At 40.4% G+C, this 16,882-nt stretch overlaps 1 protein-coding gene and 1 long non-coding RNA gene across 5 annotated transcripts in view; one reads left to right on the forward strand and one right to left on the reverse strand.

Annotated features, from left to right (window-relative positions):
- Nucleotides 1–1,976, forward strand: part of LOC105480018 (phosphoribosyl transferase domain containing 1) — a 109,440-nt gene extending 107,464 nt beyond the window's left edge. For all 4 annotated transcript variants that reach the window (XM_011738448.3, XM_011738447.3, XM_011738446.3 and 1 more), the window contains one exon: nucleotides 146–1,976. In XM_011738448.3, the coding sequence (XP_011736750.1) occupies nucleotides 146–193 (48 nt within the window). In that variant the 3' untranslated portion in view covers nucleotides 194–1,976. The remainder of the gene's footprint in view (nucleotides 1–145) is intronic.
- Nucleotides 1,977–3,859: 1,883 nt separating this feature from the next.
- Nucleotides 3,860–8,290, reverse strand: LOC112426377 (uncharacterized). Its single transcript, XR_003017667.2, has 3 exons — nucleotides 8,116–8,290; nucleotides 4,666–4,730; nucleotides 3,860–4,045 (listed from the first exon to the last, which is right to left on the reverse strand). It is a non-coding gene; the product is annotated as an uncharacterized lncRNA (long non-coding RNA).
- Between the last annotated feature and the right edge of the window lie 8,592 nt (nucleotides 8,291–16,882).

Raw genomic sequence — 16,882 nt, forward strand, 5'->3', positions numbered from 1 at the left:
TTTACCCACACATATAAATACACACATTTATATTTAAATGATCAATAGCCAATTACAGGATGGCATTCGGTTATGACTGCATCACACTTTCTGTGTCTCAGATTTTGGTAAGAAACTGATGCGTTTAAATCCTTTATTGTTTCAGCACATATGCGTCATCAATGAGCACGGTAAAGAAAAATATCGAGTCTAAAGACAAGAATTCTCACCACTAAAGTCCCAGATAACATCATACTTACGCCTGTTCTCGGGAAGCCAGCTGTCAAGTTTGTCTCCCCAGGCATCTTCACTCAGCAGGATATAAAAGAAAAAAATGTTCAAATGAGAGAGCTTTCTTTTCTGAGGTTAATATAAAGAGTATCAAAGGTTCTTAAGGGAAAGAAAGCAGTGCTTTTATTTGACTTGTTCCAAATTAAACACTCCGCCTTGTGACTCAGCAATGCTATCTACCTTCGCACTCCTGAGCTCCGCCTTCTTTTGTTTTGATACAGTCATTATATTTGATTACTATTCCCAGGAATACCCCCACCTAGTTACTCAAATATTTTTCACTTAACTTTTTATACCCTTATTTTGGTAATAAGCTTACAATATTAGGAAGCTGGGGACCTTTTTGTAACTGAAGCCTTGCGTCCCCTATACCGGGAATGCAACTATTAATAGATTCCCATATTTTAAAAGGAGGGAAGGGACAATTTAATATAAATTTCTGTTTGTGCATTTCTGACAGGCCATTACTATCTGCTTTGACAAAGCCTTTCTGAAACACAGTGTACAATGAATCTTAATGATGTTATGAAACCAGCTTTGCTCGGGGCTCTTGATTGGAGCTTCCGGTATGTGATGACGGTATGTCATGTATGCATGGATGTACTCAACTGTGTTTAATACTCTGAATTTTAATTAGAAAAAAATACAATAGTAGCAAGGCCCTGGTTTCTAAGCTGTATCCTTTTATTCATGTGGGACATGAGCAAATGGCAGAATTAGGGGCGAGTGCTTTCTATGCTCGAAACTAAGCAAGTACAAATTTTTCCTCGTATTTGCATGGAAGAAAAAGACACCGTTATGCCCTGTCCTAAACGTGAAGACAGAGGTTGAATTTTTTAAAAAATATCTTTAAAAGGCTGATCACAAAATCCAAGGTGCTACAGGAAACAAGCACACTTAAGAAAGTTTTTTTCTGAATAACATTTTTTTCCAATTTCTTCATTTTATGAGACATTTCCTAATTTATGGGGATTTTAATTGAAAATAAACTTGAGTCTCAATAGAGCTGTTTTTTTCTCACTTCCTAGAAAATGCAAATGCAAAATAAATAACTAAGCAGCTTTTGTTTGGTTCTGAACCGTATGTGGCGTATTGTTATTAGGTTCTAGCTTCCTTTAAACTAATAAAGAATAAGAAAACTTGTATGTTTTATCACTGCTTACTGTTTTTCTTCTGCCTTCATATTTTTTATATACTTTCAGCCATTAAAATGTATGTGAGTCAGTAGCTTAAATATACAACTGCATGTACCTATCCTGCGGCTTTATTTTTGTTAACTTGGATTAAATCCAATATATGCACTAGTATAAGCAAATGATTAAGCTGGGCTAGATCTGCTTTTTTTTTCCTCAAGCTTGTTTGTAAGAACAAGGAATTTTAGTTGTAAAAGAAGATTTTCCTGCATATCTTTGTTTCGCTCAGAGAAGAAAACAAGCCACACCCAAATATCCCAAGGGATAAGTCAGCAAAAGGAATCTCTTCTAGCTTTGTTTCACAGAAGCATTGGTACCCAAGCTTAGATTTCTAATTGTGTCTGACCGGTGAATTTCTTGAAATATCAAAATTAATATTCTGAACATAGTGTTTTTTTCACAATGCCATGTTTATGTCAGAAGACCTAGAAAAATCCAGGCACACATTTGGTTTTAAGTGTAAAATTATCCATAAAGTATGCAATATGAAAATGTTTTCTTAAAAACGTTGAATTTTAGTAAGCATCAGTATCCTTTCTGAGGACAGTCTGTTTACTCAAATTACAAAGGAAATTTATCCACTTCACAAGATTGTGAGGACTTGTATGGTTAATGCTGAAAATTCACTAAATATACAAGAAGTTTAATCATGCTTGCAATTTTTTCCTACCAGACAATACTTTCACAGTGATATCCAAGAAAAGTCATCTTGGGAAAAATAGCATTTCCTTTTCTCTTGCAAAACTCCTGTCTAGTTAATACCATCGAGTTTATTCACTCTAAACCAAAAATGCAAAAACTTACTACTTGGTTAATAACAAATCCATTATTAATTTAGTGTTCCAAAGCTGATTTGTAAGGGGGAAAATGTGTGAGTATGCGTGTGTGTGTGCGTGTGTGTGTGTGTATGTGCGTGTATGTGTGTGTGTATTTCATTGGGAAGTCTGGATTCAGTTATAATCAACATAATTAGTAATACTTTGGGATTTTCCAAACAAATTAGAACCCCTCATTGTAAATTGGTCCTTTCTTAAAGGGACTGGAATGTACTCATTGTTGACCCACGGACTCTCTAGATATAAACGACAAATAGTCAAATTCCGACGTGCCTCGTGTAATTTTTGCGTATAAGATGGTGTGCCATGTTTCAGGCCTTCCGAGACTGTGAAAACAGCCTTTCAGAGCACAGGCAGGCATTTGCCCAGCCTCCTGTGAAATCAACTTGTGTTTTCCCAATGGAGAGAAAAAGCAGGCTATCCCACGTCTAGAGACCTGGTGTCATGGAAATATGCCCTCCCTTTCGTCATAGAGGTAGTGTGTTCTAGGAAGTTGACACCCCAAACCACACTCTCCACCCAGTTGTCTAATTTGGGCAAACTTAGCATTCGGGAGTTTCACTGACTTTGCAATCATGAAGCTCCTTTGCATCCCAAGATGACACTTGCGAGCTGGCAACAAGCCAGTTTCAGGAAGAGAGGAAGGGGATCTCAAGAGGGGCCTTTGCATGCTGCTGAGGGGAGGTGTGCAGAAATAGGAAGAGGGTGTGCATGGAGATGGCTGCATTGTTTCTTGGCCAGTTGTACACCCATGGTGGCTTCTGAACCCGGTACTAAGAGGAAGACTAAGACAGCAGCCTAAAGAGCTGCATTCATGGTTATTTTTGTGCTGCGTAGTGGAGCTGACAGGCCAGCCGTTCTTCACATTTCATTGAGGAGCACGGGGAAGCTTCAGGGTGGGAAGAAGGAGGAAAGTAGCTCCGTACTAGCACCCCCAAGGGCTCTGCAATTTGGGAAGCACTGTGGGCTGGAATGCACGCTTCCCAAGATGCCACCCTCCAAGGCATCATGAGCCACAGACATCCACAAGGAGACCAGGAGCCACATGAGAGGAATGTTGATGGACAAGTTCCAGAAAGCTCAGAGTACCCCAGAAACCCAGCTACAGCATCAGGTTGTGCAGCCTGCACTGCTGGTGCCCTCGCAAAGACATCAAGCCAAGGAGAGCCCACACTCCACTTGCCAACCCGTGGACCCTGGCTGACGACTGTATCAGCCCTCAGGAAGGGGTGCCTTTTCCTAAAAACAGTGTCTCTTTCTAGTGCTCTCAGAAGAGAGAGGTTTTTGCAATTTCTCAGCCAGGAGGAAGTGGCTTTTTAAGACAGGGTGGGGCGCTGAAGCCCTCCATTGCCCAAGCGGGAGAAAGAAGCCTGAACTAAGGTTACTGTGACCTCCTTTGTGTCCAGAGCCTAGTGAGCATGGAGTAGAAAGTAAGCTGTGAGTGAGGAAGGTGTTAAGGTCACTCAAGAAGCCTGGCTGTGAAGAGAAGACATATACAATCATAGCCAGAGGGCTTTTAAAAGATGGGAGATTCCTGTGAACTCACCTGGGAGGAAAAAAAATGCGAGAGACTTGCAAGCTTTTATTTGCTGTAGAAACAGCCACATAAACCAGAGGAAGCATATTCCTTGTTGACGGGGGTGGGGTTTGGGGTGGCTCACGTCTGTCTTTTGGAAGCTGAGGTGGGATGATCACTTGAGGCCAGGAGTTTAAGACCAACCTGGGCAACATAACAAGACCCTATTCCTACAAAAACAAAAACAAAAAACAATGTAGTTATCCAGGGGTGGTGGCATGTACCTGTAGTCTCAGCTACTCAGGGGACTGAGGTGGGAAGATTGCTTGAGCCCAGGAGTTCGAGGCTGCAGTGAGCTATGATCACACCACTGCACTCCAGCCTGGGTGACAAAGCAAGACCCTGTCTCTAAAAAATAGTAAATAAATAAATAAATGTTGTTGATTGTTTTGTAACGAATCATTCCAAAACAGCAATTTAAATCAACAATAATTAGTTATTCTCTTTAATGGTTGACAAGAGTTAGGAGGCTAGGTGAGGTGGCTCATGCCTGTAATCCCAACACTTTGGGAGGCCAAGGCGGGTGGATCATCAGGTCAGAAGATCGAGACCATCCTGGCCAACATGGTGAAACTCCGTCTCTACTAAAAATACAAGAATTAGCTGGGCATGGTGATGCATGCCTGTAGTCCCAGCTACTCAGGAAGCAGAGGCAGGAGAATCACTTGAACCAGGAGGCAGAGGCTGTGGTGAGCTGAGATTTCGCCACTGCACTCCAGTGTGGGTGACAGAGCAAGCCTCTGTCTCAAAAAAAAAAAAAAAAAAAAAGAGGAATACAGAGAAGACATACTGGAGGTAGTTTGTTTCTGCTCAGTGATGTCCGGTGCTTCAGATGGAAGACTCCAAGGCTGATGGCTGCAACCAAGAGAAACTGAACTGCACAATGGGGCCGCAATTATGTGGTTATTTAAATTAACTAAAGTCAAATAAAATTTAAAATTTACTTCCTCGTTCACACTAGCTATGTTAGAACTGCTCAATGGCCTCATGTGGTAGTAAGTTACCAACCATATTGGACAGTGAAGACATAGAACATTTCCATTATCGTAGAATGTTTTATGGAAAGCTCTAGTCTGAAGGCTTATTTTTGTCTAGTGGTTAATGTTAGCTGTTAGCTGGAACCTTAGCTGAGGCTGTGAGTTGGAACCTTAATATGTGGCCTCTCCGTGTGGTCTGGGCTTCCCCACAACATGGTGGTTGGGTTCCAAAGTGGAGGGAGACAAAGAGAAGAAGGAGATGGAAGCCATATTGCCTTTTATATAGCAGGCTCACTTCTGCCATATTCTGTTAGTCAAAGCAGTTACACAGATTTGCCTGGGTTCAAAGGGAGAGAACAAAGACTGTCGTCATTTGATGGAAGAACAGCAGCATCATATTGTAAGAACATCAAGTGGGATAACATGTATATTGGTGGTGATCTACAGAAAATATAACTTGCCACTGAAAAGTTATGTGCCCTGCACATTTTCTTTTTAAAAAAATTATTTTTTTTTATTTTATATAGAGATGGGGTCTCACTAAGTTGCCAAGGCTGGTCTCCAACTCTTGGCCTGAAGTGATCCTCCCATCATGGCCTCCCAAAGCCCTGCACACTTTCTATTAAAAAGATCACTAAATGATTTGATTATTCATTGATCATGATGTATAATTATGAAAACAAGCCTACTTTTATAGATTTTAAAGAATTACAGAATACTATCTAGAAGATGACAAAAAGAATACCAGACAGTGTGCACACGTACATATTTGCCTACTGATAGTGTTTGGAATAGATTATGAAGACATTGAAAGAGCAGATTTAGGCCAGGGGCAATGGCTCATGCCTGTAATCCCAGCACTTTGGGAGGCCAAAAAGGGCAGATCACCTGAGGTCAGGAGTTCAAGACCAGCCTGACCAACATGTCGAAACTCCATCTCTACTAAAAATTAGCCATGTGAAGTGGCACATGCCTGTAATCTTAGCTACTCAGGAGGCTGAGGCAGGAGAATCGTTTGAACCTAGGAGATGGAGGTTGCAGTGAGCCGATATCGTGCCACTGCACTCCAGCCTGGGTAAGAGAGTAAAACTTTGTATCATAAAAAAAAAGAAAGAGCAGATTTATTTCTAAATGGCTTAAGTTTGCAGTACAAAAAAGTTTAGGAAAATAGATTTTGCTCGTTAAGTATTCTACAAGTGTGAACTCATACTGAAATTTTAGTAGCAGTTCTATTTTTATAGAAAGAAATTGCATAATAATTTGGCCAAGAAACTAATCCACAGTGGAGTTTCCTTAAATACAATAAATATAACTGGGTGAACCGAACTCTACATAATAATATATATACTGAACTCTATATAATAATTGTATATTTTATATATATATAATATATATATAAAATGTTATACCTGGAAACAGTAATCCAGTAATCCTCAAATCAATTAATAAACATTTTTAAAACACCAGATTGACAACTAACAACATGGTTTTACAATGAAAATTGCTCTATCTGATTTATCTAATCTTCTAATATTGAGTGGTAGAGTTGGTTGAGTGAAAAAAGAAATGGATGTAATCTGTCTTATCTTTATTTTAACAAGGTTGTGCCCTGTGAAGAATATTCATCGTTGCCTGAGAAAATAACTGACACTACATAGCTACTGGGTGACTGCACCGATCTTTACAGTTGTACTCAGAAGAGATCTGGCCTAAGCATAGCAAAGCATATTGTGAAAGATTCGAGCCTAGGCCCTCAAGCTTGTTGACATTTCATGAGCAATTTGGTTGCAACTTCCATGGATCATGCACTGTACAAAAACTTGACAATACCCTTTTTTTTTCTTTTGAGACAGAGTCTCACTCTGTCATCCAGGCTGGAGTGCAGTGGCGTGATCATAGCTCACTGCATTCTCAACCTCCTAGCCATCTTCAAGCCATCCTCCCACCGTGGCCTCTCGAGTAGCCAGAACCACAGGTGTACACCACCACCCCGGCTACTTTTTAGAGAAAATTAGTGGAGATGAGGTCTCCCTATTTGGCCTAGGCAAGTCTCAAATCCCTGAGCTCAGGAAATCCTCCCACCTCAGCCTCCAAAAGTGCTGGAATTACAGGCGTGAGCCACCATGCCCAGCCTGAAAATAACTCTTAATTGAATACTTAGCACAAAATGTTGAGATAGGAATTGGCATCTCCATTTTAGAGATAAGTAAGTGTCAGAGAGATTGAATCACTTCCTCAGGGTCACACAGCTTTGTTCAAAGACAGAAACTGAACTAATACTGTTGGACTGCTGAGTTAGTACTCACTTCACCATACAGGACTAAGCGTCATGTATAGCTGGTTTGACTCTGTGTCCCCACCCAAATCTCATGTTGAATTGTAATTCCTAATGTTGGAGGTGGGGCTCAGTGGGAGGTGATTGGATCATGGGGGTGATTTCTAATGGGTTAGCACCATCCCCCTAGTGCTGTCTCGTTATAGCGTTCTCACGAGATCCGGTTGCTTGAAAGTACATAGCGCCTCTCCCCTCTCCTTCTCTCTCTTCGGCCATGTGAAGACATGCTTGTTTCTCCTTTGCCTTCTGCCATGAATGTAAGTTTCCTGAGACCTCCCAGCCATGCCTCCTGTACACCATGTGGAGCTGTCAGTCAATTAAACCTCTTTTCTTTAAAAATTACCCAGTCTCAGGTAGTTCTTTATAGCAGTGTGAAAACAGACTAATGAAACCATAGAAAGTGTATAGACAGATGTATAGATGACATTCAGATGAGGGTAAGAAAGAATGGTATGGTATAATAGGAAACATATTTGGTCTTTGTCCCAAGTCCCTGGCACAGGTACTGAAACACTTGAAATGTCCTGAGTGACAGGAACATCTTTTGTGACTCGTAAGAAACCCCTTATGAGTTTATGCTAATGAAGTGACTTAGGATGGAGTTGGTCACCAGAAAGACCAAGTGATTAGAGGGTTGGAAGTTTCAGACCCTCCCACTGAGCTCCAGAGAGGAGGCTGGGGGCAAGAGATTGACCTTTATAAAAACTCTCAGACAAAAATATTCAGAGAGCTTCCAGGTCAGTGAACACAGTGCCACGAAGGGAAGGCGGCATGCCTTGATTTGTATCTTTAACAACCTATCTTTCTTTTTCTTTAATAAAAAAAAACTTTTTCCTGAGTTCTGTGAGATGTTCTAGCAAATTATGGAAACTTAGGACGGGTGGGAACCCACAGATTTGTAGCCAAGTTGAACAGAAGTGTGGGTTACCTGGGGACCTGATACTTGTGGCTGGTCTCTGGAGTGAAGGCAGTCTTAGGGAATCCAGCTTTTAAACCTCTGGAGGCTGATGCTAACTCCAGGTAGTTAGTGTTAGAACTGAATTAAATTGTTAGACATCCACTTGGTATCCAGAGAACTGGAGAACTGGTCGATGGAAAGAGAGAACATTCCAGAAATATTGCACTTAGAGACAGAATTCTCAAGCTTCTAATGTTTACCAATCACCTAGGAGACAAATAAATATAAATTACTTGAACCTATCCCTAGAGGTGTAGATTCAGTAGACTTAGGTGAAAACCTACATTTTTAACAGTTCCTTAATCTTCTCCAAATGATTTTAATACAGATAATCCTCTAGTCATTCAGCAATCTAAAGGAACAGGATCAGAATTCTAAATGACCCTTACAAGAGTAGAATCAGGAAGGAAAAAAGGGATGAAGTTCATTAAGGACAAACATAAAACCATTTACTATTTTTTTTTTTTTTTTTTTTTGAGACGGAGTCTCGCTCTGTCACCCAGGCTGGAGTGCAGTGGCCGGATCTCAGCTCACTGCAAGCTCCGCCTCCTGGGTTCACGCCATTCTCCTGCCTCAGCCTCCCGAGTAGCTGGGACTACAGGTGCCCACCACCTTGCCCAGCTAGTTTTTTGTATTTTGTTAGTAGAGATGGGGTTTTACTGGGTTAGCCAGGATGGTCTCGATCTCCTGACCTCGTGATTTGCCCGTCTCAGCCTCCCAAAGTGCTGGGATTACAGGCTTGAGCCACCACGCCCGGCCAATGATAATATAATCTTATGGGACTTTATTACATATGTGGTTTATTGTTGACTGAATTTTCATTTCATGGTGCATGACTGCATATGTGAATACTTCCTTCAAGCATATTTCCAATATTGTCTTCCTGTGATGAATCTTCTAAGACTTTGTATGCCCAAGAATATTTTTATTGTATTCTCACGTATGTGCCTATAATCTCAGCACTTTGGGAGGCTGAGGCGGCTGGATCACTTTGAACTCAGGAGTTCGAGACCAGCCTGGGAAACATGGCAAAACTCCGTCTCTACAAAATATACAAAAATTAGCCAGGCATTGGTGAAGCTGAGCCCAGGAAGCAGAGGTTGCAGTGAGCTGAGATCACACCCCTGCACTCCAGCCTGGGTGACAGAGTGGGACTCTGTCTCCAAAAACAAAAAACAAACAAACAAAACCTTTCCCATGAAGAAAACGTGTCTGCAGGATCTTCCTAGTAAATTCTACCAAACATCTAAGGACAAAATCATAGCAATTACACATAAATTCTTTCGGAAAACTGAAAAGGAGGGAATACTTTTAAACTCATCCTATGAAACCAACATTACCCTGCTACCACAATCAGACAAAAATATTATAAGAAAAAGAAACTACAGACCAACATTCTTCACGAACACAGATGCAAAAATTTCTAAACAAAGCTTCAGTCAACTGAATTCAACATATATAAAAGTAGAATATGTCATGACCAAGTGGGGTTTATCTCAAGATTACAAGGCTGGTTTAACATTCAAAAATCAATATAATTCATCATATTAACAAACAAACAAACAACAACAACAAAAAAAAATAGACACCATAGGATCACCTTAATGCATATTTTTAAAAGTCTTTGCCTAAATCTAACATCCATTCTTGATTAAATCTCTTGGTAAGCTAGAAGAAGAAGGGAATTTCCTCAGCCTGATAAATGGCATCTATGAAAAACAAAAAACCTACGATTAATGTCATACACAATGGTGAAAGATTAAATACTTTTCCCTTGAGATCAGGAAAAGCAAGGATTCTGCTCTCATCATTTTTATTCAACATCGTGGTAGAAGATCTATTCAGTGTAACCCGGTAATAAAAAGAAATAAAAGGCATCCGGATTGGAAAGGAAAAAGTCAAACTGTCTTTATTCACAGATGAAATGATCACTGATGTAGAAAATCTAATGAGATCTATCAAAAAGCTAGTAGAACTAAGTGAGTTTAAGAAGGCTGTAGAACACAAGCTCAATATATACAAACAAATGTATGCAGTAGAAACAATCAGAAATTTGAAAGTTAAAATACAAAACTTATAATAGCATCCACAAATATGAAATACTGGAAGTATACATTTAAGAAATCTGAGGAATGGTGTGAGAGGCTTGCACACTAAAAACTACTAAAAGTGCTAACAGAAATTTTTAAAAAGCTAAACAAATGAGTAGATAAGCTGTGTTCTAGAGTCAAAAGAGGCAATATTGCTAAAATGTTAATACTCCCCAAATTAATCATACTGAAATAATTGGATATGCATATGCTAAAACATGGATTTTGATCCACACTGCAAAGCATATGCATAAATTAACTCAAAATTGATCATGTTAGCTGGGCATGGTGTGGGCACCTGTAATCCCAGCTATACCGCAGGCTGAGGTAGGAGAATAGCTGGAACCCAGGAGGTGGAGGTTGTAGTGAGCTGAGATTGTACCACTGCACTCCAGCCTGGGTGACAGCAAGACTGTTGAAGGAAGGAAGGAAGGAAGGAAGGAAGGAAGGAAGGAAGGAAGGAAGGAAGGAAGGAAGGAAGGAAGGAAGGAAGGGAGGGAGGGAGGGAGGGAGGGAGGGAGGGAGGGAGGGAGGGAGGGAGGGAGGGAGGGAGGGAGGGAGGGAGGGAAGGAGGGAGGGAAAGAAAGGGAGAAAGAAGAAAAGAAAGAAAAAAGAAGAAAAGAAAAAGAAAAGGAGAAAGAAAGAAAGAAGAAAAAGAAAGAGAAAGAAAGGAAGAAAGGAAGGAAAGAGAAAGAAAGAGAGAAAAGAAAAGAAAGAAAGAAAAGAAAAGAAAAAAGAAAAGAAAAGAAAGGAAAAAAGAAAAGAAAGAGAAATTCATGTGAATGGTCTGGGCATGGTGGCTCACGCCTGTAATTCCAGCATTTTGGGAGGCCGAGGCCGGCGGATCACGAGGTTAGGCAGGAGATCCAGACCATCCTGGCTAACACGGTGAAACCCCATCTCTACTAAAAATACAAAAGGAAATTAGCCGGGCCCGGTGGCGGGCGCCTGTAGTCCCAGCTACTCGGGAGGCTGAGGCAGGAGAATGGCGAGAACCAGGGAGGCGGAGCTTGCAGTGAGCCGAGATCTCGCCACTGCACTCCAGCCTGGGCACAGAGCAAGACTCTGTTTCAAAAAAAAAAAAAAGAAAGAAAGAAATTCATGTGCAATGTTCATAGAAGCTTTATTTGCGATAGCAAAGCTGGAAACATTTAAAATGTTTACCAACATGTGAATAGACAAAGGAATTGGCGTATCTCCATACAACTGAATACACTAAACAGAAAACTACTGATACGTGTTAAAACATGGATGGATCTCAGAAATGATTATATGGAGTGAAAGAAGCCAACTGAAAAAGGGAGCATACTGTGTGATTCTATTTACATAAAATTTAACAAATGCAAATTAACGTATAGTGACAGAAAGTAACCAGTGGTACCTGTGGATAGGGGATGGAAGGACAAGGACAGAGAGAGATGAAAGGAGGTGGTGGCCAAGGGGCACCAGGAAACTATTGTCAGTGTTAATTATCTTTATTTCAGCGATGGTTTCATGAGTATGTTACATATGTTATAACTGATCAAGTCGTATACTTTAAATATAGGCAGTTTATTGCATATTCATTATACCTCAATAAGCCTATTTGAGGAAATAAAACTAGATATACAATCCCATATCATTTATCAGAAAGTCCAGGTGCGCTGACTCAAGCCTGTAATCCCAGCACTTTGGGAGGCCAAGACGGGTGGATCACTTGAGGTCAGGAGTTTGAGACCAGCCTGGCCAACATGGAGAAAGCCAGTCTCTACTAAAAGTACCAAAAATAAAAATAAAAATAAAAATTAGCTGGGCATGGTGGCCAGCACCCATAATCCCAGCTACTTGGGAAGCTGAGGCAGAATCGCTTGAACCCAGGAGGCAGAGTCTGCAGTGAGCCGAGATGGCGCCACTGCAATCCAGCCTGGTCAACAGAGAGAGATTCTCTCTCAAAAAACAAAAGAGAATAAAGAAATATATTACGTATAACATTGGAAATACTATTACGTATTATTATTACGTATTATATTATTATGTAGAAATATATTACGTATAACATATATTACGCCTATTGGACGGTCACCCCTTTGACATTATAGGATCTCTTCTCTTCCCTTAGGCTATTTTAATTACTGTACCTGACATGTGACATCTGACATATGGGCCAAGGGAGGGCTTCACTGCAGTCCACATGTTAAATGTTAATAAGGCTTACTTTCTTCTTTTTAAATTTAAAAGAAGAAACATAAAAAGAAGTTTTCGTACTTTCTGCTCACTCTCATGAATCATTTGAACCCATCTGGAGATATGAACATCCGCCTTTGGAGACAACTGCAAAAATGATAGAAAGAGTGGGAACTATCTTGTTTCCTCTTTGTCTCCAGTGTGTGCACAAGGGTAGGACACAATAGGCATTTGCTAAATGTCGATTGAATGAAGCAGAGCTAACAAAGCTATTTTGTCGGCCGGGCGTGGTGACAGCACTTTGGGAGGCCGAGGTGTTTGGATCACCTAAGGTCAAGAGTTCAAGACCAGCCTGACCAACATGGTGAAATCCGGTCTCTACTAAAAATCCAAAATTAGCTGGGCATTGTGGCGGGGCCTGTAATCCCAGCCACTCGGGAAGCTGAGGCAGGAGAATCGCTTAAACCCGGGAGGTGGAGATTGCACTGAGCAGAGATTGCACCATTGCACTCCAGCACACCAACCTGGGCAACAAGAGTGAAACTCCGTCAAAAAAAAAAAAAAAAAGTTATTTGGTCCCATTGATCGAAGGACTACTTTGACTTTCTAGAGTACCAGCATTAGTTCTGGGAATAACACATTAAAAAAAAAAAAAGTAGTGGATAAGGAGAAAGCAAAAAATTGTAAAGAAGTAAAATTCAAAAGAAAGAATAAAAGAACTTACAGAAAAATCTAGGGATGGGGTAGAGTTGAGGTGTTAGAGTTGAACTGCAATGTTAGGAGGTGAAAGGCTGAACCCCATTCTTGAAAATCAAGTCCAAGAGTTCCTGCTCCCCATTAGAAAGAAACAGAAGCCACAACCTGGATTTATTCTGATGTAAGAATGTTTTTCTCGGCCGGGTGCGGTGGCTCATGCCTGTAATCCCAGCACTTTGCGAGGCGGAGACAGGTGGATCACTTGAAGTCAGGAGTTCAAGACCAGCCTGGCCAACATGGTGAAACCCTGTCTGTAATAAAAATACAAAAAATTTAGCCTGGTGTGGTGGCACACTCCTGTAATCCTAGCTACTTGGGAGGCTGAGGCAGGAGAATCACTTGAACCCTGGACGTTCAGGTTGCAGTGAGCCGAGACCACACCATTGTACTCCAGCCTGGGCAACAAGAACCAAACTCCGTCTAAAAAAAAAGAACATTTTTGTCAATTCTCTGTCTGGTCTACACTTCAACTTCTTAAAAATAATAGATTTCAGCTGGGTCGGTGACTCATGCCTGTAATTCCAGCACTTTGGAAGGCCGAGGCGGGCGGATCACGAGGTCAGGAGATCGAGACCATCCTGGCTAACACGGTGAAACCCCGTCTCTACTAAAAATACAAAAAAATTAGCCAGGTGTGGTGGCGGGCGCCTGTAATCCCAGCTAAACTCGGGAGGCTGAGGCAGGAGAATGGCGTGAACCTGGGAGGCAGAGCTTGCAGTGAGCGGAGACTGCACCACTGCACTCCAGCCTGGGCAACAGAGTGAGACTCTGTCTCAAAAAAAAAAAAAAATAGATCTCTCTGAAATGTGTCTTGGGGTCCAGAGGGGAAGTAGGAGGGTTGATAGAAGTGATGATCTAGACTTTCCAAAGTCATTTCAGCTATATTAAGCTATCAAGAGTTTCTGCTGGGTACGGTGGCTCATGCCTGTAATCTCAGCACTTTGGGAGGCCCAGGCGGGTGGATCACGAGGTCAGGAGATTGAGACCATCCTGGCTAACACCATGAAACCCCGTCTCTACTAAAAATACCAAAAAAATCAGCCGGGCATGGTGACGGGCGCCTGTAGTCCCAGCTACTCGGGAGGCTGAGTCAGGAGAATGGCGTGAACCCGGGAGGCGGAGCTTGCAGTGAGCTGAGATCGCGCCACTGCACTCCAGCCTGGGTGACAAAGCGAGACACCATCTCAAAAAATAAAAATAAAAATTTCTAAATGGGCAAGAGTTGAAAGTATTTTTCTCTAGTGTTTAAAATACACATACTGATGAACTTCTCCATGTTCATACACACTTGATAAACAAAGTGATCTTTAGGATTATCAAAAGTAAAATGTCTCCCAAGGCATGTCATATTTATTGGCCCTAAGATAGTTTTGTTTTTTATCATACACTATGTGTGTGACCACTGTTCACTTAAATGTCATCTATTTTCAATACCATTCTAATCTATGGCTCAAATCATGTTTTGAATACCTAAGTTCTGTTTGGTAGAGAATCAATGTTTTCTCATTTTGTAACATTGTTTATTACACATACCACGACATGCTTTAATCAAAAGGGCTGCTAAACTTTGCTCAACTGTGGTTGCACCCGATGACTCATAAGCTTTTTCTTTTTTTCTTTTCTCAATTCAATTCAACAACATCTGGTAGCTTATATAAGAAGAGAGGATGTTCTTTACAATCAGTGATTTTTCTGGACAGCATGTTTCTACGATGGGCACTCTTCCATCTTTTCCCTGAGTTATTGCTCTCTTCATGTAGTCTAACATTGGCATCTTAATCTTTTTCCTAGAGACAAACATGTGCAGGAATTTGGTCTAATATTGCACCATAAACTTTTACAATGATTAGTTCCTAAGTCTCTTTTATTAATTTGTTTTGAGTTTGTCCAACCTCGAAAAAAGGAAACTAAAAATAAATGTGAACAAATAAGAAACAAGATATCAATCTTAGGCACTTCACATGCAGGCTGTTCTTTCTTTTAGGGTGTTTGATATTATGAAATCTTTGTAGTCTTTGATAACCACTAAAAAGAAGATAAGGATCCGAGATTGCAAAATGTATCTCTAGATACACTACTTTTTTCTACCCAGATGTTTTTCACATCCTTTCTGACTCACAGTCCTTCAGACAGAGATAAACTATGCATAATATTCACACTACTAAAGATTCCTGAAACATGTCCCTGCATTTTCTTGATATTCTTACTTTAGTTTAGTCTTTTATTTATCTTTAAAATGGAAGTGGGGAAAAATAAACCTGTTGTCTGCAAAGGAATTATACACACTTAGAGTCCTTTAAAATTTTTCTACTGTTGCTTCTCCAGACAGAGAAAGAAAAATGTTCATGAGAACACATGGACACAGGGAGGGGAACATCACATACCAGGGCCTGTCACGGGTCGGGGGCAAGGGGAGGGAGAGCATTAGGACAAATGCATAATGCATGTGGGGCTTGAAACCTAGGTGATGGGTTGACAGGTGCAGCAAACCATCATGACACACGTATACCTATGTAACAAACTTGTATGTTCTGCACATATATCCCAGAATTTCAAGTAAATTAAAAAAAAAAAAAAAGAATAATGTTCATTCGAGCCACTTATTCTTCAGGTGTTTGCATTCCTATTTTGCTGGGAAAAAAATACCCCAAGAGTTAAAAGAAATACACTGCAATCAAACTGACTGACAAGATAATAATTGGCTCCAAATACTTAAAAACATCAAAATGGAATTTTAGAAAAAAGATGTTGACATCTCATATAGGAAGATTAACAATTGATAATAATTAATAATGATTCTAAATAAGGTGTTCAACAAAAGCTATTTATACTTATCTTTGCATGAAACTATTTTAGCTTTCTAATAAATGGAAGGGGTTCACTTGAATATTTGATAGTTTGGAGGGTTTTAATAAGTGTAATATTTCTACTTCCTCTTTCAACCTTCATTCCAGAACATTTCATTAAAGACTAAATCCTGTCATTAAGCCCAAGAAAAACAATTTGGTTTAAAACAATATCTTTTGAAGAGAAATCATATACACTTGAAAAGTTTCCAGCAAAATTCTTTGAGGTCTTGGCATAGTTTCAAAAGTTGCTAATGTTTCAAAGGGTCACCAGTATCTTTCCTCCCCCATTTTTACCCCTCACTAAGAGCTTAAATACACTCATTCTTCTCTAGTTAACACAGTACTGTCTCAGTATAAGAAATCACTATTTCCTCGCACATCTATGTTCATAGCAGCACTATCCACAATAGCCAAGAGGCGGGTGCAATCCAGTTGTCTATCCACAGATGATTGGATAAGCAAAATGTGGTATATACATACAGTGGAGTATTATTCAGCCTCAAACAGGAAGGAAATCTTGTCACATAGTACAACGTGGATGAACCTTGAGGACGTTATGCTAAGTGAAATAAGACAGTCACAAAAAGACAAATACTATGCGATTCCACTCTTGTAAGTAGTAGGTAAACTCATAGAAACCAGAAAACAAAATGGCAGTTGCCAGGGGCTGGCAGGAGGGGAGGAGGAAATCAGTTTTTCCATGAGTACAGAGCAAGCTTGTACAACCCGTGGCCCTATGAGCCACATGCGGCCCAACACAGATTTGCAAACCTTCTTAAAATACGATGAGTTTTTTTTATATATAATTTTTTCTTTACCTCATCAGCTGTAGTTTGTGTTAGTGTATTTTACGTGTGGCCCAGGATAATTTTTCTTCTT

The sequence above is a fragment of the Macaca nemestrina genome, chromosome 9 (assembly GCF_043159975.1).
Source record: "Macaca nemestrina isolate mMacNem1 chromosome 9, mMacNem.hap1, whole genome shotgun sequence".
NCBI classification, from domain to species: Eukaryota; Metazoa; Chordata; class Mammalia; order Primates; family Cercopithecidae; genus Macaca; species Macaca nemestrina.